Source organism: Aethina tumida, chromosome 5 (genome assembly GCF_024364675.1).
Source record: "Aethina tumida isolate Nest 87 chromosome 5, icAetTumi1.1, whole genome shotgun sequence".
NCBI classification, from domain to species: Eukaryota; Metazoa; Arthropoda; class Insecta; order Coleoptera; family Nitidulidae; genus Aethina; species Aethina tumida.
Window position 1 is genome coordinate 2,341,816 of NC_065439.1, and position 24,572 is coordinate 2,366,387.

A 24,572-nucleotide genomic window follows, 5' to 3' on the forward strand; every position below is an offset into this window, starting at 1 on the left:
TGGTGGAAATATAAGAAATACAAGAAACTATTAAAATATTTATATTAATTTTAATTGTGTCTAATAATTATCTCAAAGTTTTAATAATTAAGTCTATTTTAAAAACGTTTTTTATCCTTTTTAAGACAGAAATTAATAATTTAAACAATTTTCTCTGAAAATTATTGATGGAAATATAAGAAATACGAGACACTATTAAAATATTTATATTAATTTTAATTGTGTCTAATAATTATCTCAAAATTTTAACAATTAAGTCTATTTTAAAAAGGTTTTTTATCCTTTTTAAGCCATAAATTTATAATTTAAACAATTTTCATTGAAAATCATTGGTGGAAATATAAGAAATAAAAGAAACTATTAAAATATTTATATTAATTTTAATTGTGTCTAATAATTATCTCAAAATTTTAACAATTAAGTCTATTTTAAAAAGGTTTTTTATCCTTTTTAAGCCAGAAATTTATAATTTAAACAATTTTCATTGAAAATCATTGGTGGAAATATAAGAAATAAAAGAAACTATTAAAATATTTATATTAATTTTAATTGTGTCTAATAATTATCTCAAAATTTTAACAATTAAATCCATTTTAAAAACGTTTTTTACCCTTTTTAAGCCAGAAAATAATAATTTAAACAATTTTCACTGAAAATCATTGGTGGAAATATAAGAAATACAAGAATCTATTAAAATATTCATATTAATTTTAATTGTGTCTAATAATTATCTCAAAGTTTTAATAATTAAGTCTATTTTAAAAAGTTTTTTATTTTTTTAAGACAGAAATTAATAATTTAAACAATTTCCACTGAAAATTATTGGTGAAAATATAAGAAATAAAAGAAACTATTAAAATATTTATGTTAATTTTATTGTGTCTAATAATTATCTCAAAATTTTAACAATTAAGTCTATTTTAAAAAGGTTTTTTATCCTTTTTAAGCCAGAAATTTATAATTTAAACAATTTTCATTGAAAATCATTGGTGGAAATATAAGAAATAAAAGAAACTATTAAAATATTTATATTAATTTTAATTGTGTCTAATAATTATCTCAAAATTTTAACAATTAAATCCATTTTAAAAACGTTTTTTACCCTTTTTAAGCCAGAAAATAATAATTTAAACAATTTTCACTGAAAATCATTGGTGGAAATATAAGAAATACAAGAATCTATTAAAATATTCATATTAATTTTAATTGTGTCTAATAATTATCTCAAAGTTTTAATAATTAAGTCTATTTTAAAAAGTTTTTTATTTTTTTAAGACAGAAATTAATAATTTAAACAATTTCCACTGAAAATTATTGGTGAAAATATAAGAAATAAAAGAAACTATTAAAATATTTATGTTAATTTTATTGTGTCTAATAATTATCTCAAAATTTTAACAATTAAGTCTATTTTAAAAAGGTTTTTTATCCTTTTTAAGCCAGAAATTTATAATTTAAACAATTTTCATTGAAAATCATTGGTGGAAATATAAGAAATAAAAGAAACTATTAAAATATTTATATTAATTTTAATTGTGTCTAATAATTATCTCAAAATTTTAACAATTAAATCCATTTTAAAAACGTTTTTTACCCTTTTTAAGCCAGAAAATAATAATTTAAACAATTTTCACTGAAAATCATTGGTGGAAATATAAGAAATACAAGAATCTATTAAAATATTCATATTAATTTTAATTGTGTCTAATAATTATCTCAAAGTTTTAATAATTAAGTCTATTTTAAAAAGTTTTTTATTTTTTTAAGACAGAAATTAATAATTTAAACAATTTCCACTGAAAATCGTTGGTGGAAATATAAGAAATACAAGAAACTATTAAAATATTTATATTAATTTTAATTTTGTCTAATAATTATCTCAAAATTTTATCAATTAAGTCTATTTTAAAATCGTTTTTTATCTTTTTTAAGCAAAAAAATAATAATTTAAACAATTTTCATTGAAAATTATTGGTGGAAATATAAGAAATACAAGAAACTATCAAAATATTTGTATTAATTTTAATTGTGTTTAACGATTACTTCAAAATTATAACAATTAAGTCTACGTTTCCAACGACACATTATACAAATAATCAATTGAAACATGTCCGCCAATTGACGACGACTGACGTACACAAAACACGTCTGCGACGCAAAAACCCCCACGGATCGGCCCGAATCGACATAAATAATAAAGACGTGGTGCAGAAAAACGCCACCCTTCCCGCCCCTCGTGGCGGTTAAAGGAGTGAAGGAGCATTGTGTGCGGGGGGGGGGGGGTTGTGTGTGATCGATAAAACCTAATTTTAGATGTCGACTTACCGCCTCCAGTGTAACACCGGTTATCTGCCATGCTGCCAGATTTTTTCATCCCCCATTCGATCCTGCAAAACCGGAATTGATTAGACGTTTTATTATCGACTGAAATTTTCTGTTGGTTGTTTGGTTATACGATCTTCGGCCTCCTCTTTCGCCCAATGTTCTGAAGCTTTAGTTTTTCAATAATTTTTAATTTTATAAAAAATTGTGACTGGACAATCTACCTTAAAAAAATTTATACCTCCCTTCACTAATAATAAACAATATTAAATCTTTATTAGGATCCTGAACTCACTCAAACTTTTTTATGTATTTTAGGCACTGTCTTTCAATTTTGGCACCACTTGTGGATAAAATGTTTGATTTTGAAAGGGAAAGAAGGGGAAATATTGAATAAAAAAGTATGTAAAAGAAAATTATTATAAAAATTATAAATATTTAAGTAAAAATGATATTTTTATAAAATTTATAAATCCAAAAAATACCTGAATTGATTAAAAAATGTAGAAAATATAAATATTTCAGTAAAAATACAAAATAAAATAGAATTTGTATAAGATTTTATTGTTTTAAATTAATGGTAATTTTGTACAACTTGAATCAAATTCAAAGAAATTTGTTGTTTATTTCTTTCAATTCATTGAATTTAATTATGAATAATACTTAAAAAAAAACATATTTACTTGATTTTCTTTATTGGATGTTAAATTGTGACATGTTACAAATAATTCCATATAAAAAAATATATAAATTAGTTAAAAATGTATAAATTATAAATATTTCAGTAAAAATACAGAATAAAATGGAATTTTTATAAGAATTTATTGTTTTAAATTAATGGTAATTTGAATTTTGTATAACTTGGGACAAATTCAAAGAAATTTGTTGTTTAATTCTTTGAATTCATTGAATTTAATTATGAATACATATACATAGAATATATAAATTAGTTAAAAATATAGACAATAATAAGTATTTAAATAAAAATTCAAAATAAAATTGAATTTTATTGATTTATTAATATTTTACTAAGGTTTTATTGTATTTAATTTTCATATAAGAAGTAAAAATAGGATTTGATTGTAAGTTATGTTGATATGAACTCTGATCTATTACATATCAAATTGTTTCAACTATGTAGAAATAACAAATATTTAAGTAAAATTAAATAATAAAACATAAGAAAAAAAGATTTTATTCCTTTTAATAACACAAAAACTAAATTAAATATTTGAACAAATGACTAAATAAAAAATTTGAAACCATAAACAACAATTTTATTTAATTTTTATCTATACTATTTTAAACAATCAAAATATAAAATGTATTTAATTTGTACAAAAATATAATCAAATATTTTCTAAAACCATTCAGAATAATATGAAATACTTTATTGATATAATTATAAATAAATTGAAGTGGTACTTCAGTAAATTTGGCATGGAACAGATAAAACTTCCATTAACATGTATATATCATAAATGTGTAATAAAACATTATAATTTAATACACTAATATTTTTTTTAAATCAAATCAGATAACTAGTCCAGGTTACATTTTAAAAATAACTGATTTCCCTTCCAATATGTCCGTGCATATTTTACAAATGTAACACCGTTTCCAAAAATAGAATCGGCTACGCCTAATCAACAAATTTAAATTTCCGAATATCCTGTCCTGTTAAGACATTTAACCGGCAGTGTGGGTTGCCTACATAACAAACACACAAAACGTTTGTTTTATTAACGTTTAAAACCTTTCATTCGTTCATTATCACCGTACAAAATCTCAACAACAAATCTTAATCTGCTTGTTCGACTATTTTTAACGTTGTGCAATCGTTAATTTTGCAAACTGTGCCTTTTGTTTAATTAATCCATTAAAACTTTGTTGGTGCCCAGATTTTAACAGTTTTTATTGTTCTTTTTATTATAATTAAAAACTATATTTACATATATGTAATAGATTATAAAAGTTAGTTTATTATCTTAAATTGGAAGAAGATTGTGTTATTTTAAGAATTCCAACTAAATTAACTATTAAAATTTTATGACGTTTTAAATTATATTACTACATACATATTTGTATTGTTATATACATACATAATGCAATTGCACTAAAGAAATTGTTGTTTTCATAACATTAGTTTACAAATTTTAAACATTTTTCCAACCCGTGACATTTAACAGTCATTTCCTATGTTAAATTGGTTGTTGTCTGATTATACAGTATCAAATTAAAGGTAATTTACTATTTAAGTGTGCCAAAACATTAAAATATAGTTTTTATTACTGAGTGGGCAAAGCTTAGGTACATCATTTATGGCCACCACTGTAAGTATATATGATAAATTACTTCATGGAGGAACTTTTTGAGAAATTTTCTTGATTGGAGATTAAACTGTGACATACATTGAGAGAAATACATAAGTAAGAAACGTTGAAATATAGGTTTTATACTGACAGGACAAAAGTTGAGGTACACCCTTTATGGCCACCACTGTAACTATTTTTATACATATTACTTCATGGGGGACGTTTTTGGCAAATTTTCTTGACTGGAAATTAAACTATGACATACAGTGTGAGAAATACATAAGTAAAATCTTTGCCCATAATTACCATTTATAGTAAAGGGGACAAAACATTGAAATATTGGTTTTATACTGACAGGACAAAAGTTGAGGTACATCCTTTATGGCCACCACTGTAACTATCTATATAAATTACTTCATGTTGGTCATTTTTGCCTGATTTACTTGACTGGAGATCAAACTATGATATAGAGGGTGATAAATACATAAGTAAAATCTTTGTCCATAATTACCGTTTATAGTAAATGGGCCAAAACATTGAAATATAGGTTTTATACTGACAGGACAAAAGTTGAGGCACATCCTTTATGAACTATGAGATATATAACGTATGATATATATATAAATAAAATAATTTTTGGCCATTATTATTGTTTACATAATTTCCTGTATTTGTAAGTCATATAAGAACGCCAAATTTACATACTACAGTCTTCCAAGAAGCACATAAACAGACGGTTTCAAAGAACCGAATCGAGTGTACGATGTAAGCAACGTTTTGAATGTCCCGCTGCAAAAGTGTAGAGAACTGACTGGAATTTATTAAAGCAGAGTGTAAAAAAGGATTGTACACACCGAACGAAAATCGATTGAATAATACAATCCTGTACATCTTCGGGGCTATTTTCTGGATCTTTTGCCCGATACAGTGAGGATCAAAAGTCCGGACTTTTGGGACTTCGTGCACCTGCATCTAAAATTAAATATGGCCTAGTTGTTTTTTAGGAAACTTGTACTAAAGTCACGGCAACAACAAACGAAAGGGAACAGCTGTATAAAAACCCACAGAAGTGACAGATCACTGAAATAATCGGGGGAGATTAAAACATATGATCGGCGTGACTTACCGTTGCGCCAAACTAAGGTTAATAATCCCCAAAAATCCGTCACACTGTTTTACAACCACACACACAATACGACGAAACCACAAAACAATCCGAAACAAATCCCCGACGTAACTAGACGAGAAAAAGTGCCGAGAAAGATGGCGACTGACTGGTTACCGATAAATTATCCTCTTTCACGGTCATTTCGTGTGTGTTTACGGCCAAACGGCAACCCGAATTAATAACGTCACCGCTCCCGTCGTTCCCGTCCGTGCCGTATTACAATGATCAGCGTGCTCGCCGCGACGTACGTGCGTCCATTTCAAACGTCGACCTGACATGCGTTACACCACAATCGCGGATTGATCTACTTCGGCGGTGTTTTGCATAGAGTGCGGATGTCGGGCGGGCAAAAGTGCGGATTTTACGGAACATAGGTGACAGGGGATCCGCGGCCCGTTCGGTGGGAAAATAAACAAACTATTATACCGGCCCGATGGCGCGCGAAACCGCCCTCTCTGTTGAGTTCGGGACGTTGACGGTGGCGAGGCGCTGCGCCCCCGCGGTACGCGTTCGAATCGGGGGGCCCCGGTGGTTTTTTGTGTGCGACACGCGAAATATGGGCGGCCGTGACCTACTCAACAGTTTCCGTTTTCGGTTGTTTTGCGGTCGGGTTTTGGGGATTTTTAGGTTTTTGTTGTGATCACCTGTCAATTGATGTTCAATTTTAATTTTGGTCGGGTTTAATTATTAATAAACGCACGATAAGTGGCGTCGTCTGCGCATTTAATGTTATCGCCATTATTTAATCCTCGTCTGACTGAACAAAATGTTTGTATTTCTGAATTGTGTTATTTAATTATATTTTGATTTTAAAATTTACCTTTATTAATTGATAAAGGACAATGATTTGTATTATTAGTATTATATTATTTAATAAAACTGTTTTATTGTTTTGTGTTTTATTCACCTCACAACCCAAACTAAAAATAGTAGATATAAAAATGCCACTAAAAATAAATTTTTAATATGTTCAAGGTTAATATTATTAATAAAATTTATACTGAATCATTGAACGTTTTTATAACAAACTAATTTGACTAATAAATTAATATATTTTGGACATTATTCATTATTTTTTGTTATTATTTGTATTTTCTGCATAATTTAAAAAATTAATAAAGAAATTTGTAATTGTAGTCCATAATTTAAACTATTTATAAATAAATAAACACAAAAATTTTAATATAATTAATAGTTTAACTTTTTTTAAATAAACTAATGAATAATCTGACATTCTACATTATTTAAAATATTAATATTAATTATTATATTTAAGAAATTTTTATATAATATATCTTAATTTATAAAAATTGAAAATTAATTAAAACTGTTAAATTATATTACAAAAATTAAATTACAAACTTTTTTAAAACATTTTAATTAAATATAAACTATGGATTATTTTAATAATAAAAATATTACCAAACATACAATTTGTTTTATTTTGGATAAATTTATCAACTAATGAGTACAGTTTGTTTTTTTCTAATTTTAATTACTCATTTTTGCAAATAGAATATCACACATTATGAAAGTAATTCTAATTGTGATCATAATCACTATTTATAAACGCATAATTCAATTTATGGTCATATAGTATTCTTATATTTTGGATTAAATGATCAAATAATTTATTTATTTATCTTCTATTTCTTCTACTTGTTCCTAGTCTGTTTTATAAATATTAATATTAAAATTTATACTGAATGAATTAAAATATTTATATTAATCTTATTTGTCGAATAGAACACTATAATTAATTCCTATTTATATTCATAAAATTGTGACAATTTTATTTTATATTTTGTTTTCTTAAATAGAATATCACAAATTATAAAAAAAATTATAATTGTCACTAATTAATTTCTATATAAATATATTTTATTGTATATTTTTAACCTTCTGGATAAAATATTAAAATTTATAATGTATGAATTACAATATTTATATTAATCTTATTTGTCGAATAAAATATTATAATTCCTACTTTTATTTATAAAATTGTGACCATTTTATTTTATATTTTCACTAATTAATTTCTATATAAATATATTTTTATTGTATATTTTTAACTTTCTGGATAAAATAATCAAATAATATATTTATTAATATCCTTTTCCTACTTTTACCAATTTCTACTTTTATTAAAAAAAAATATTTTAGTCTATAGTATAAATATTAATAAAATTGACACTGGATCGATAAAAATATTTATAATAATCTTATTTGATGAAGAAACTATTTAACTAATTATAATTGTGATTAATGATCAACATTATAATTTCTATATATGTATTTCAATATTTTTGCTAATTAGATATTTTTAATTTTCTGAATAAAGTAATTAAACAATATATTTATTTATACCCTTCTTTCCTATTTCTTCTGTTTCTAAAAATTTGTAAAAAAAAGTAGATTATTTTTTTCTCTTTCTTCAAATATATACTAATATTTAATATTTTAATTTTTAATGTAAATTTAAATTATTAAAATTAATCATTTTTACATTCTTTTTATTCTTATTTAATTAATTATGTACTTTCACATCTTAAAGAAACATTAAAATATTTCCTTAATATTGAAATATGCATATTTGAATATTTTTATTATTTATTTTATTTACTTATTTAAAAGACGTCAAATTTTATATTTTAGTCTAAACTAAATTTTTTCTATTATATAGAATACTTAAAATTTTATTAAAATTTATAATTCTAGTCCAGAATCTTTGTCATTATTCATTTCATATTTAAATAATATATTTTTAAAATCATTTATATAACTATTTTAAAAAATTAGTTAACTTATATTTTTTCCATAAAATTATTTATTTTATATTTTAGTTTATTATGGAAAAACTATTAAACATCATTTATTTAGTTAGTGCATACTTACATACTAAGTTTTTTAAATAAACTAATAAATAATCTGACATTCTACATTACTTAAATTTTTAAATAATTATTTTAAATTTTAAAATTTAATAATTATTAGAACAATGAATATTTTATAAATATATTATAAGAAATTTTTATGTATAATATCATAATTTATAAAAAAAAGAAACATATATTCAAAGTTATTTATTCAAATTAATTGTAAAAATAAATAACATATACGTAAAAAACTGGAATCTTTAATTGAAATATAAAATTTAAATGTTAAATACTCAATTAATAATATATTGAATATTTTAAAATCAATAATTTATGGAATTGTTTATTTTTAAAGTAAATAATAATTAAAAAATATTTTTTTATTTTATTAATTATTATTTACTATTTTAAATATTAATAAAAATTGAATATTGTTGAAAATATTTGTAGAAAGAAACAATATTAAATATATTTATCTTTATTATTAAACAGATATGTTTATAAATCAATAAAAAATTAGTAATAAATGCTTTAACATGATTAAATGATAAAATACGTTGTAAATTAGTAATTATTTATTAATAATTGCTTATAAAGGAATGAAAATGATAAAATATTTGGAAAAACATTAACAAAAGATATATTTTAATTAATTTAACATGTATAAATTGGGAAATACGTTGGAAAATAGTTTACTATTTATTAATAATTAATAGTAATTTCGTTGGGATTGATAAAATAATTGAAAAAACGTTTAAAAGAATTTTATTACAATAAAATTAACAAGACAGCAATAAAGTAAAATGAACTTTTGTTCATATATTTTACGTACAGAACATATAAAAATATGAAATATAAAAAATTGGAAATAATCTAATAAAAAATATAACAATAAACAATTAAGTACACAATACTTAACAAATATAAACAGTTAAATCTAAATTTGATATATTGCATAATTACTGATATAGAATATTATGAATGAAATAAGTACTAATTAATCTTATTAATTAAAACTGTATATACAGCAATGCTCTTAACAAAATACTTTACTTCAAAGAGGCACCCTGTATATGTAAGTGAATGAAAACTCTGGGGCAAATCAAACTTTTGGCACGCTTTTATATAATTGACCAAAGTGGCAGTAACTATTGACAATCTACAATTTTTTACAAATTATAAAAGCCCCAGTGAAATAAACAAGTATGATATTAAGCTGGGTTACACATTAAGGCAACTGTATTTTTGTACACTCCATTTTAAAATATACCTAAATGTAACACAGCTTCTTTAGTTATAGTTTTATTATCTTTGTGATCATCATGCATCTAGATTAAAATAGTACGTCTGAAATAAGGGAGTAAAAAATAGGCAAGAAATCATCCCTCGTGTTATAAAGTTATATCAGTGTGAATAATGCAATAGACAACTAATAATAGTAATAATAATATAACAGTACACATTAAATAGTTGAGTAAATGTCCGAATACATTTTGATTTCTACTGGAAATTCCGACTTGAATGAATTCACCCTGTTAGTCGCAATCGTTATTGCACTTCAATACTGACAAATAAATAAACCTAAATCACATAAATTAACAATCAATCAGTCATTCATATCAAACTAAAGGTAAACAGAGTCTGTTTTACACAGTGTGGACTTCACCTTCTAGGTGATTTTGTGAGAACTGGTTCGTGTTTTTGCAGTTGTTCTCCAGAAGGTTGGGCGACTCACACTTGCTCTGAACGTTGTCGATTGTGTTGTCCTCGGCTTCTTTGCCACAAGGAATTTCCTCTTCACCATCTATTTTTGAGATGGGGTCCGGACTCACCAGTAAGTTGCTCCACCAGCTCGAGAAAGCGCCTTTCGCCTGCGAAATGGCTCCTCCTAAAATTATGTTGGATTACTCAAAGGTTCTTTTATACTTAATTCAAGGTTTGTTTATGTTTACTTGAATTGACAACATAACCTAACCTAACCTATAACCAATCAAAATAAGTATGGATTCAATTTTAATTAACTTACCAACTGCTTTACTTGTTGTGGCGACTGCTCTTCCTGTTGAAACCATAGCTTGATTGATTTTTCTTCCACTCTCAGTGTTTTGCATTGTGCTGTAATTACAGAAACATAATTAAAATGGAGAAATTATTAAATTGTAGGTTAATTACTGGGCAAGCCGAAGTTTCATATCAGCAACAGATAACTGTCCAGCAAAAGGATGTCGAGCACTCACATCCCAAATACCAGGATTGACGCCACTCAACCAGATTTTGTAGTTGTGCGTCTCCCTCCAAGCTGTGACAAAGTTGGAATTGAAATGTTCGATCTCTCTACTTCCATCTACAACAACACACCACGATTACCCAATTGGAACACTCAGTTATTCAGTAAATTACCTGGAATCAAGGACGTACGAAGCAAGCACAACAGATAAACCCTAAACTGAGTCCTGATCCACTCGTCTCCGCCCTCCCAGCCGACCCCGTCCAAAAACACGTCGTGTCTCTCCTCCGACACATGCTTAACCAAATACTCGGCGAACCGCAGGTCCTCCGTCGTTAAATGCAGGTGTTTCCTCAAGTTAAGGTCCTGACACTCGATCCTCCCGTTGTCCACATCGATCAGAACATCATACAACTGTCTCTTCTGCTTGAAAAGCACGTTGGTGGCCCCCACGATGTAACCACGCACGTTAACGTCCGTCAGTAGATCCAGGTACGGCAATGACAAGTAGGGCAGGCACAGGCAACCCTTGGTGAACACCTGCATGGGGAAGCCGCAGGATTCAGTGTTCAGGTGGGCCAAATAGTTGATGTTGTTCTGAACGGCGTCGCTCAGGGCGTCCGCGCTAAGCTCCCGCTTCAAGCTGTTGCTCTTCTCCTCGTCCTTTTGTATGGCCAGGCTTTCGGTCAGTTCCAGGCCCACTTCGGTGTTGGTTTCCTGTTCACCGTTTTCTAGGGGTTTGTTTTTGTTGGTTGTGTCGTTGTCGCTTGCGTTGTGGTTGTCGGTCAGTATGGGGATGTCTAGGTTTTGGATTTTGACCGGGCTTTCGTTGGGGCTCTTGTCGTCATCGGAGAATTGAGGCATTGGAGACATGGGTCTTGATAACCTACAATGTTTACATTAACTATTGAATAGCTGACTCAGTTATACTACATAAATACATGCATTAAGATAACACTTTGATAACAAACAAAAATAAACAATTTTATTTGCATGACTTAATAATGTTGGATTGATACTGACCTTGTGGAAGCAGATTGTGTCAGCCCCTTTTCGATCATCTCAGGAAACAATGACACTAGTGTTAAAATTGTTGTACACAAGGGGTGAACTGGGGACTTAAAGACTATGACCCTCCGTTCCAACAGTAACAACTTAAATAACAACAGGGCCTTGTGCCGCCACTGTAGCACGAAATCTCTGGCCGACAAACCTAAAACAATCCATTAACAACAAAGTTAAGCTACAATTTGTGGCACTCACCGACAAAAGTCTGATTGAACAGGTCGTTTTGTAGTAGCACAGAGTTTAAATGGTGATAAGTGTCTTCCAAAATGGACACTTTACTAAAGTCACCCTCCTCAAAATAAGCATGAGTTATCAGGGACATTTTAACTTGTATTTGTCCATACAGGGGTATTTTACTGAGGACACAAACTGATTTTTGTACAGTGCCTCTTGTTATGTCGGCTGTTTTGTTCTTCAGTTTCTAAAACACAAACCAAAGTGTCCACATATTATTACACACTCAATAAATTTACTTACCTCAACAGGAATTTGCCTAAAACAAGATATACCATAGACGGTTTGTTTAGGGTTTGTTAAGCTGGGCAAATGAAAGAACACTGTGTCCTCATCGTAGTTGTGAGACCCATCAGGCAAAGCCAAAGTGGGGAGGTACTTCCAGCCGGCCGGACACTCATTTGGGGCGCCGGGAACTAGAGGTGGAAAAGAAAATTCGACCTGTAACCAATTTGACAATAACATCTGTGTGTTGTGGGGTAATAAAGGGGATTACCTGGCAGCCCTTTTTGTGGTGGAAACCTATAACTAATACATACAAAATCGGTCCGTCTGATTCACCCATTTTGCAATATTATCGCTGATTTTTTAACAAACATTTATTTACTCGTTGTTTGACGCGGATAATGTCACTGTTGTCAAAATCACAAACAACCGACTACTATTATTACATGGCCACTTTAGTGAGAGAGATCCTCAGTCAGTTGTAGCCAATCAGAAGCCGTAAATTGAGTAAGCCAACCAATTAGCACGTAATCAGACAGGGAGGGCAATACATTTCCGCACTGCACTATTTCCTGTCAATACCACAATATTTACAAAATATATGGAAATCAAGTGCGCCAACTGCAAACAGTTGAAATCGTCAATAAAATTTTAAAAATTCTATTGTTTTACTCAAACTTCCTTCAAATTTTATTGTACAACTACAAATTACCCAAAAAACCCGTTTACAGTTACTTACAAGTAAGTGTTTTTGGAAACAATTTTCCACTTGACAATCACATATGTCAAAACGATTTTTATGGCTTCCAGTGCAAAGATTTTCGCACTTTATTCAAGAAAAGTATAAAATGGCAACGGACAAACACTTTTCGAATCCATTCCCTGATTACACCCCGGAATTGGGGGCGAGTTTCATTGACGGGCACAGGGTAATTAACTTATAAAATCAGTTTAAAGATTCCAATGAGTGATTTTCAGCCAAAACCGTCTTGTAAAGTCACAACTTGCATCCCAAATCGTTTGACGGCCACTTTTAAACAGTTAGAGAAGGTGGAAAGGGGTGACAACACGATTTATACTGGCTCAGGTGGTGTGGCTTACTTAAAATACAAGCATGATCCAAACGACCCAAACAATTTAAACGTAATCACTCAGTATTATCCTTCAACAGTTTATAATTCTAAAAAGGTTTGTAGGAAGTCTTGTCATTGCTAAACTTAAAAAGCTTGAGGGGCCGAAGGCAAACCTTTCTGTGTGGAGATGCCGGTCCATTAGTTTTAGGAATTCTGGCGAATGCTAAGCTGGGAAACAGAGAGGAGGCTGACAAACTTTATAAAAAGTATTCGGGACACTTTTAACATGCTTCAAGTTAATGTGTGGCTTTCAGATTGGAGGCAATGAAAGACGATGTGCTTGAGGTGGACTCGGATTTGGCCAATGAATATATGTATGGAAGGGCCGGTTATTTATACGCCTTATTATTTTTAAATAAGAACTTACAACCACCTTTAGTTAGTGGGGAGTTAATCAGATCTGTAAGTGAATTAAATTTAATTTACTGTGTACAACAATTGTTGTTAATTTTAGGTAATTGAGGCAATTTTGATTTGTGGACAAACCGAAGCAAGAAAGCAACGTTCAAAGTGTCCCTTGATGTACCAGTGGCATGACTCTTATTACCTGGGGGCAGCCCATGGCTTATCTGGAATTTTGTACCTACTTTTGAACTGCACTGAATATTTATTGGAAAGTGAAATTAACACACTCATTAAACCCACAATAGACCACTTGGCAACCTTAAAGTAAACACGTTACTAAAATTAAAGTAAAAGCATTTTGTAATAGTCGTTTTTAGGTTTAAAAGTGGCAACTTCCCATCATCACTAGGAAGGGAGCAAGATAAGTATGTGCAGTGGTGTCACGGAGCCCCAGGATTCTTGTATATGTTCTCCAAGGCTTACACAGTAACTAGTACTTCGTCTTGCAGTCAAAGAAACGATGCTAATTCGTTTCGTTTAAGGTTTTCCGGGATGAAAAGTACTTAAATCTAGCCCTGACTTGCGGAGACGTTATCTGGAACAGGGGTTTGTTGCGTAAGGGCTACAGCATTTGCCACGGTGTTGCCGGGAACGGGTACTGCTTCCTAGAACTGTACCAACTAACGAGGGTATATATTACACATTCATTAGGATACATTAAATTAAATTGTTGGTTTGCAGGATGAGAAGCACCTGTACAGAGCTATCAGATTCGGGGAGTGGTGCGTGGATTATACAAAGAGGCATGAGGAAAAGTTTCCAGATAGGCCTTTGTCTTTGTATGAAGGAATTGCTGGTCCATTATATTTCCTATTGGACCTCCAGCACCCCATGAGTGCTAAATTTCCAGGATTTTCATTGTAATTAAATATTTTACTTGAATAAATGCGTTTTTGATTGTTGGCGTCTTTGAATTGAGCAAAAATATAACACTCTTTAGTGTTCAATCTTGAGAATTTTTATTTTATTATAATATACTAATAAAACTCAATAACTATATTACTCAATATATTCAGTGGTGACCAAAGAACTAACAAAAAATTTAAAATTAAACTGTCTCTATCATACATGATATCTCTCTCAAGATTCAGATGGATCAAACACTTTTCATACTGTATATTTTCTGGTTAAGAATATATTATAATTTGTCCTATTTATACATATAGGGACTTCTGTGTATTGTTTTCTGATTATTAAATTTTTAAAACGGACATTATAATTTATATGTACGGAAATGTACTAAATAAATGAGGATGGAATTAAAATAAAATTAGTAATGAAACTATTTTTAAATAATTTAATTTAATTAATATTATTTAATTTTAACGTTTCTTTAAGATGTTTTACACAGTGAAAATGTTTCTGATAATATTATTTCATGATATTTTATTTTAAAAACAGTTAAAATAAAAACCTTTTGTTTAAATTAAGGTTTAAAATTATCAGGTCAAGAATTAAATTGCAAACAATCATTTTAATTTTTTATTTTGAATATTTTAATGTTAATCAGATTTTAAATGTATGTTTTAATTTAATAAATTGTTTAATTTAATTGATCATCTAAGACGCTCCAGATCCAGTTTTATTCTATAAATGTTTAAATAGAATACAATGTTTTCAACAGATAATTTATTATAATTTAATCAATTGTTTATTATATAAAATTTTTGCAACATAAGATAAACAAATTCGTCAAACATTCTTTCTACAATTTATTCGAGAATATTGGATTCAGATTAAATATTTCAATAAAATATCTTTATGATACTTTATTGTCAAAGATTTTATTTATAATTTAAATGACTATTCAATAATTATAATTTAAATAACCGTTTAATAATTAACAATAATCTATAGAAGATATTAATTCATTCAAGCAAATAATTGTCATTCTATATAAAAATATAAAATAATCTATTTAATTTGAATAAAATCAAATTTAGAAAACAATTTATGTATTTATTTTACAAATTAAAAAAGACGCATTTAAATTATAATTTAAAAATCGATAAAAAACAATATTAAAATATAAAAAACAATAAAACGTCTAAATTAAATTAATATTTAGCTTACATTAAAACATAAATATTTACTTTAAATTAAAATAATTAATAAATATATTAAATTAAATATAATTTAAAATAAAAATTTAATTTGAATTTAAATAAAAACAAAAAATATGTTACTTAAACTAAAAAATTAAAATATTTAATATAAAATCAAAAAACTATAAAATATTTACTTAAAATTAAAATTATATATAAATATATTAATTTTAACTAAATATTTTAGTAAATTTAATTTTAAATCAAATATTTTATTATAATTTTTTTTTTAATTTAAATTTAATATTTTATTTATTTAAATTTGAATTAAATGTTTTATTATTATTATTTTTTTTTAGTTTAAATTAAGTATTTTAGTATATTGTTAATTTTAAATTAAATATTTTGATGTTTATTAATTTAAATAAATTATTTAAATATTTCTTTATTAAATTGAATATTTTAATTTTCTATTTAATTTAAATTATGTGTATATATATATACATAAAAAATTTTATTCGGCGTGTAATAGTGGTTGCCTATATAAGTATATGTATAATACTTTAAAAATTTTGAAAATTAATTAATTATACTGTGATATACATGTAATAATAAACAATAAGTGGTTTTAATTAATTCATTCATTAATTTCAAGTGTTTAATACAGGTTTTGAACGACAAAGGCAAATTAACACTTTACAATATTAAAATAAATCATTGAATGAATTTCAAATTCATTTTGTAGATTTTTAAAAGCGGGAATTTTCAAATAATTAAAACAAAAACAAGGTAAATAATTGTAATATACATAACATAAACATTGTAATGTTGTTTATTTTACACAGTCATATTATAAATTCACGAGTGCCTTTTGAATGAAATATTACCTGTTTGAAGGCATAGTCGGAATATTTAATGAATGTGTAGATTCATTCTCCGTAAATTTATTAATAAAACACACTTAACAATTTTAAATGCGAGTTTCCGAATAAAATAAATACCATAATTATGTTATTAAATGAAAACATAAAGGCATTGCGGTAAACAAAACCGCTTCATTCCGCCTTGAAGCCCCCACGCCCAACAAAATCACCATCCGGACCTAATGGATTGGCGTGTTCCGACGAAAAAGGGCACCATCAATCCCGATATCGCGATGACGTAACGGTTAATCGACGACCATCTCATCACCCGCCGCCCACGCACATCTGATCGTTTCGCATTCGCGACGTCCGTCCGTGCTTGACCCCCGCCAATTATTAAGCGCCCTCATCAATGAAATGACGTAGCGGCGACGCCATTGGCCCGCGCCACGCACACCACGTGATCGCCGGCCAATCGGTCGATCGTGCGCCGCGACAGCCGGCAACGTCGCCCGCTCATTCTGTGTTTTGTCGCGGCGTCGGGTGTACGCGTCTCCCGGTGTCAGTATAGCGGTGGCGGTGGTGGTAATGTTTTGCGCCCGAACGTCGTCCCGTTGACAAGAGGACAGTGCTGCGAGAACATGCCGACGACGCCGGAATGCGACTACGACCTGGTGTCGCACGAGGGCCTGCTGGCCCTGCTGCGCAACGAGCCGAAGAACATCGTCGTGTTGGACTGTCGCAGCTCGAACGAGTACGGCGAGTCGCACATACGCGACGCGGTCAACTTCTCGATACCGTCCATCATGCTGAGGCGGTTGGCGGCCGGCAAGATCGACCTGGCCGCCACCATCAAGTGTCGCGAGCTGAAGCACAAGATATGCAACGCGTACAAGGAGAACCTGTTCGTTTTGTACAACGATCTGGCCGGGGTGCAGCATCAGAGTGATTCCGTGCTCGGTGTGTTGTTGAGGAGGCTGACGCAAGATGGTTGCCGTGTCGCATGTCTCGAAGGTTAGTTTCTGTTTTTGTTTATTCTTGCGGCCCGGACGCGGGGCCCTTCGGCGAACCGACTTTCTGTGTCGGCCGATTGTTTTCGTTCTGAACGAATGGTGCCGACCTTGCCAATCGGCGCGGTTCGGTGTCCGAAGCGGGACAAGGCTGCGGTGAACCCACATGTTTATGGTGGCCACGATGTAAACAACTGTTTTGCCTTTTTACCTAAAACTTGAGAATCTCAGCCTCTCTAGTTTTATGAGGGTGTCCCGTTTTCAAATGGCCACACCGTATATATTAATTTTATGGACTTGGAGGTATTTATGGAAAAACGTAAATTATCTCAAATTATTTATTACCAACAATATGGACTGGCTCTAACAAGACCATTCCAAGACGATTAGAAAAGTTGTGTCTACAAGAGAGAATTACCAAAATCTAAGATATAAATAAGAACGATTAAAATATACTAAATACAATTTTAAAGGGCTGTATAATGACGAAACAAAAATAAATATTGACAGATGTATGTTAGATGAGAAAAAAATGAATTAAAAATACAACTGATATTGAAATGTGGGGCCTTTATAACCTTTTAAACTGGATTATAAAATAAAATGACAAAAGGAAATTTATATGGAATCATAAACTGTTGTAAAACCTTGAAATTTTGGACAATTTTATAAATTCACAAGAAAATTTCCAGTTCTAAATTCTTCAAATTCTAAAAAAATACTTGAATTATATCAGCAATTACATTTTTGTAAGCGACAAAGTCTTCCTAAAACCATAAGCTGTTGTAAAACCTTGAAATCTGTGACAATTTTATAAATTCACAAGAAAATGTTCAGTTTACAATAATTTTGGAAGCAGGAATATGTTGGTAAACCATTAAAATATTCTAAATTCTTCAAATTCTAAAAAAATACTTGAAATATATCAGCAATTATATTTTTGTAAGCAACAAAGTCTTCCTAAAACCATAAGCTGTTGTAAAACCTTGAAATCAGTGACAATTTTATAAATTCACAAGAAAATGTCCGGTTTACAATAATTTTGGAAGCAGGAATATGATGCTAAACCATTAAAATATTCTATATTCTTCAAATTCTAAAAAAATACTTGAAATATATCAGCAATTACATTTTTGAAAGCAACAAAGTCTTCCTAAAACCATAAGCTGTTGTAAAACATTGAAATATATCAGGAATTACATTTTTGTAAGTAACAAAGTCTTCCTAAAACCATAAACTGTTGTAAAACCTTGAAATCAGTGACAATTTTATAAATTCACAAGAAAATGTCCAGTTTATAATAATTTTGGAAGCAGGAATATGTTGCTAAATCATTAAAATATTCTAAATTCTTTAAATTCTAAAAAAATACTTGAAATATATCAGCTAATTACATTTTTGAAAGCAACTAAGTCTTCTTAAAACCATAAGCTGTTGTAAAACCTTGAAATCTGTGACAATTTTATAAATTCACAAGAAAATGTCAAGTTTACAATAATTTTGAAAGCAGGAATATGTTGCTAAACCATTATAGTATTCTAAATTAGAATTACCAGAATCTAAGATATGAATACGAACGATTAAAATTTACTAAATACAATTTTAAAGGAAACTACAATCGCAATAAGAAAAATATTCTGTATAGTGACAAAACAAAAATAAATATTGATAGATATGAGATGAGGAAAAAATGAAGTAAAAATACAACTGATACTGAAATGTGGGGCAATTATACCTTTTATACTGGATTATAAAATAAAATGACAAAGGAAATTTATATGGAACTATTGAAGACAGTTAAGCTGTTTTTATTCCTAAATGAATATGCCTTTAAAGTGGAAGAATAATGATCCAGAACATAGAGCTCAGATGCTCCATGAAAAATAAAATTTGTAAATCCTGTAAAACAAATACCAAAACACTATAGGAAGATGTCGTGCCCCGATTCGGAAACCGACCCCTGCCGATCGTGTCCAACGACGACGCTCACTCGACAGTCGCCTCGCACGCCCGAAAGTCGGTTCGCCCCGCGGCCCCGGCTGGAGGGGGATGCTCGGGCCCGAATCGGGTCCCATTGTTTAGATCCACAGGTGCGGCGGCCCAGACGAACGTTGCCCGACTGAATGGTGTGCATGCAGTTACTATGTTCATTGAATGTTTTTTTTTTTTTATAATTTGTGTGCGATTAATAAAATAAGAAGCCGTCCCCCCATTCACGGCACCGGCACAGCATAAACATGATTAAAGCCGCCTCGTCGAAGGGTCAAGACACACGGACTGAGTCACGTTTAATTGTGTTCATTACGTTCTTTTTTATCGCTGCGTTTTATTGAAAACATCGCGGCACTGAAATAGAATTTACGACGGCGGTTTAGACGGCACTTGGGTTTCATTCAAATCGAATGTAAACAAGTTTCGAGTTTCGGGTTCGTGGACTGATACTATACGGAATAACGGCCGTTTATCATTTGGATGTGTCAATAAGGATTTTATTGGTTTTATCAACTAATTGCGCTGTATTTGTTTTAACAAAGTGCAGCCAAATAAAAGTAATGCTTCTTATCAATTCGACTTTATTTATATTATTGGATGGGTTTAAAAAGTGACTAATTTGTACATGTCATTGTTAATTAATTAATTAATTAATTAATTTTGTTCTGTAAATACGCAGATACATGTGTGTGTATAATGTCTTTGAAAAAGATATAAATATTTACAAAAACTATATTAGATTATAAAAATTCAATAATTAAAATAATCTAAAAGTACAAATAAATAAATAAAATCGAATAACAAATATTTTAAAAATTTAAAATTACAAAAATTAGAGGGTTAAATAAATAATTTTATGATTTTTTTAACTTTTCGAATAATTATTGATAAAAAAAATACACATCTTAAAAAATAGGAAAAATTCAAATACATAAATAAAAAAAATTAAAAATTTAAAATACTATTAAAAAAAAATTAAAAATTGTAAAATTTGTGAGTTATAAAATATCTTGGTAATTAATTTATTGAATCTTTCTTAATTCTTCGAATATAGATGAAAAAATTATACATAAAATTATAAAAAAATCAAATACACACCTTTAAAAATTATAATAATATTAAAAAAATAGAGAAATTATTATTATTAATTTTTAAATAGATAGTTTGATCAAACTTTTTTATTTTTTGATTAAATACTGATGAAAAAAGAAAAAATATATAAATACATAATTAAAAAAATCGAAAAAATTAAGATAATATTAAAATTATCAAAAAATATTGACTTATATAACATTTAAATAAAAAGTTTGATGATTTTTTTTTAATTTTTGGAATACATATTGATGAAAAAACAATATACAACATAAAAAAAATTCTAAAAGTTTAAATACATAATTCAAAGAATCCAACATTAAAAAATATAAAATTTAGTGAATATTTATAATATATAATTTAATGATTTTTTTAGTTTTTCGAAAATATATGAATTACAGAAAAAAAAACAGCTTAAAATAACTCTGCAAATACTAAAAATTCAAATACAAAATTAAATAAATCTAATTACAATTAAATATTTATTACAATTTAATGTTTTACATTTACACATAAAAATAAAGTTTAAATTAGCCTTAATATTAATTAAAATTATTATTTTAAATATGGAATTAACATGTACCACATTAAAAAGAATTGGTTACAAACTGTTAATTTGGTAAGTAATCTATTGAATCATTTTTAATTTTTCAAATATAGATAAAAGAAGGTCACAAAATTATAAAAAATTCAAATTCATACATTAAAAAATTAAAATAATATTAAAAAATTAAAAATTATTGGATTATATAATATTTAAATAAATAATTTGATCAACCATTTTTTATTTTTCAATTAAATAATAATGAAAAAAGAAAAAAATGTAAAGAGATATTTAAAAAAATTGAAAAAATTAAGGTAATATTAAAATTATAAAAAAATAGTGGATTATATAATATTTAAATAAGTAGTTTGATGATTTTTTTTTTTAATTTTTTGAATAAATATTGATGAAAAAACAATACACAACTTAAAAAATTCTAAAAATCCAAATTATTGCTTTGAAAATCTAATAAATTAAGAAAATATTAAAAAATATAAAAATGAATATATTATAAAATATTTAAATAAATCGTTTGGTAATTTTTTTTATTAAATTTTCAAATAAATATTGATGAAAAAACTACAAACAACTTTAGAAAAAAATTTAATAAATTCAAATACGTAATTCAAAAAATCCAGAATATAAAATATTATAAAAAAATATGAAAATTAGTGATTATAAAATATTTAAAATAAATAATTTAATGATTTTATTTAATTAATACTAAAATTATAAAAAATAGTGGGTTATATAATATTTAAATAAATAGTCTGATGATTTTTTTTAATGTTTTGAATAAATATTGATGAAAGTACAATACACAACTTAAAAAATTCTAAAAATCCAAATTATTGCTTTAAAAATCTAATAAATTAAGAAAATATTAAAAATATAAAAATGAATATATTATAAAATATTTAAATAAATCGTTTGGTAATTTTTTTTTATTAAATTTTCAAACAGATATTGATGAAAAAACTACACACAACTTTAGAAAAAAATTTAATAAATTCAAATACATAATTCAAAAAATCTAGAATATAAAATATTATAAAAAAATATGAAAATTAGTGATTAAAAAATATTTAAAATAAATAATTTAATGATTTTATTTAAATAATACTAAAATTATAAAAAATAGTGGGTTATATAATATTTAAATAAAGTGTCTGATGATTTTTTTTTAATGTTTTGAATAAATATTGATGAAAGTACAATACACAACTTAAAAAATTCTAAAAATCCAAATTATTGCTTTAAAAATCTAATAAATTAAGAAAATATTAAGAAATATAAAAATGAATACATTATAAAATATTTAAATAAATTGTTTGGTAATTTTTTTATTAAATTTTCAAATAGATATTGATGAAAAAACTACACACAATTTTAGAAAAAAAATCAATAAATCCAAATACATAATTAAAAAAATCCACAATATAAAATGTTGTAAAAAAATATGAAAATTAGTGATTATAAAATATTTAAAATAATTAATTTAATAACTTTATTTAATTAATACTAAAATTATAAAAAATAGTGGGTTATATAATATTTAAATAAATAGTTTGATGATTTTTTTTTAATGTTTTGAATAAATATTGATGAAAAGACAATACACAACTTAAAAAATTCTAAAAATCCAAATTATTGCTTTGAAAATCTAATAAATTAAGAAAATATAAAAAAATATAAAAATGAATATAAAATATTTAAATAAATTGTTTGGTAATTTTTTTTATTAAATTTTCAAATAAATATTGATGAAAAAACTACACACAATTTTAGAAAAAAAATCAATAAATTCAAATACATAATTAAAAAAATCCTGAATATAAAATGTTGTAAAAAAATATGAAAATTAGTGATTATAAAATATTTAAAATAATTAATATAATGACTTTATTTAATACTAAAATTATAAAAAATAGTGTTTTATATAATATTTAAATAAATAGTTTGATGATTTTCTTAATTTTTTGAATAAATATTGATGAAAAGACAATACACAACTTAAAAAAATTCTAAAAATCCAAATACATATTTTAAAAATTATAAAAAAATAAGAAAGTATTAAAAAATATAAAAATAAATGGGTTATATTATATTTAAATAAATCATTTGGTACTTTTTTTTTTTTTAATTTTTCGAATAAATATTGATGAAAAAACAACACACAACTTTAAAAAAGAAATCTTAAAATTTAAATACATAATTCAAAAAATCCAGAACATAAGATATTGTTAAAATATATGAAAATTAGTGATTATAAAATAATAATATATAAACATTAATAATAAATAATTTAGTTTTTGAAAAAACTGAAAAAACAACTTTAAAAATTCTAAAAATTCAAATACATAATTAAAAAAATTAGGATAATATTAAAAATTAATTAAAAAAAAAATACTGGAAAAAGTGGATTAGATAATATTCATAATATTTATATATATATTAATAATTTATAGTAGTAAGTATAATTGTTTTCAAGCGTTTTAAATATTTTGTTTACTCGTTAACGATTCGAACGACACAAAAGGAAAATTTCATTGAAACCCGTACGACATTATTAAACCACGTATGTTTGTATTAATATTAAGGTCGGCACCGATTAAAAATATAACGAACGTGTCACTCCCCCAGCTTTACTCTTGAATGAAACAAATAAGGAAACTGGTAACATTACGTTTTCCATTCGTTTCCGCCCACGAACAATTTGCATTCGTACAGTTACCGGTGCCCATTAACGAATCATCGGGTCGGCCCATTCATTCGTTCGGCCATTTAATACATCAGTGACGTCGACTTAGGTTTATGGAAGACGAGCCGAAAGTATTTTCGAAGGGGATCACGTTAGAAAACGAAGTTTGTGTGTTGGTGCCTGACAGACATTTCCCCCCTCGTAGTCGCCGGATTATTATTATTATTAGAGTGTGCCTGTGGGCAGCACTGGCCGCATACCAAGCCCCATCGTTTCGAAGAAATCTTATCTATGCGAGGGAGAGCATTGGTCATTTGGTGGGTTCCTGGAAACTGAACGGCGTTCGTGTTTA

At 27.3% G+C, this 24,572-nt stretch overlaps 4 protein-coding genes across 7 annotated transcripts in view; 2 read left to right on the forward strand and 2 right to left on the reverse strand.

The window, feature by feature from the left end:
* LOC109607008 (serine/threonine-protein kinase tousled-like 2) overlaps positions 1-6,616 on the reverse strand; it is a 144,932-nt gene extending 138,316 nt beyond the window's left edge. For 2 of the 3 annotated variants that reach the window (XM_049967892.1, XM_049967887.1), the window contains exons 1-2: positions 5,764-6,615; positions 2,326-2,387 (exon numbers count right to left, since the gene is read on the reverse strand). The gene's annotated coding sequence lies outside the window, so the exon portion shown is untranslated. Of the gene's footprint in view, positions 1-2,325; positions 2,388-5,763 lie in introns of all 3 variants that reach the window. The other variant, XM_049967884.1, reaches the window with a different exon arrangement.
* A 2,814-nt stretch (positions 6,617-9,430) lies between these two features.
* Positions 9,431-12,968, reverse strand: LOC109601034 (late secretory pathway protein AVL9 homolog). Its single transcript, XM_020017238.2, has 8 exons — positions 12,707-12,968; positions 12,454-12,651; positions 12,172-12,397; positions 11,932-12,121; positions 11,082-11,794; positions 10,854-11,025; positions 10,708-10,796; positions 9,431-10,569 (listed from the first exon to the last, which is right to left on the reverse strand). Exons 1-8 carry the CDS (start codon positions 12,773-12,775, stop codon positions 10,328-10,330), a joined length of 1,899 nt encoding a protein of 632 aa, XP_019872797.2. The 5' UTR covers positions 12,776-12,968; the 3' UTR covers positions 9,431-10,327.
* A 124-nt stretch (positions 12,969-13,092) lies between these two features.
* LOC109601035 (lanC-like protein 2) lies at positions 13,093-14,873 on the forward strand. 2 transcript variants are annotated; one of them, XM_020017239.2, is made up of 9 exons: positions 13,093-13,176; positions 13,246-13,364; positions 13,414-13,578; positions 13,632-13,774; positions 13,823-13,970; positions 14,023-14,237; positions 14,291-14,399; positions 14,456-14,602; positions 14,655-14,873. In XM_020017239.2, coding segments are annotated over exons 1-9 (1,230 nt in total). In that variant the 5' UTR covers positions 13,093-13,175; the 3' UTR covers positions 14,838-14,873. The 2 variants fall into 2 exon arrangements, with proteins under 2 accessions (XP_019872798.1, XP_049823575.1); XM_049967618.1 differs by lacking the exon at positions 13,093-13,176 and having other exon boundaries at positions 13,195-13,364.
* A 2,526-nt stretch (positions 14,874-17,399) lies between these two features.
* Positions 17,400-24,572, forward strand: part of LOC109601033 (dual specificity protein phosphatase Mpk3) — a 41,901-nt gene continuing 34,728 nt past the window's right edge. Inside the window, exon 1 of the mRNA XM_020017237.2 lies at positions 17,400-17,895. Coding sequence (XP_019872796.2) covers positions 17,523-17,895 — 373 coding nt within the window. The 5' untranslated portion in view covers positions 17,400-17,522. The remainder of the gene's footprint in view (positions 17,896-24,572) is intronic.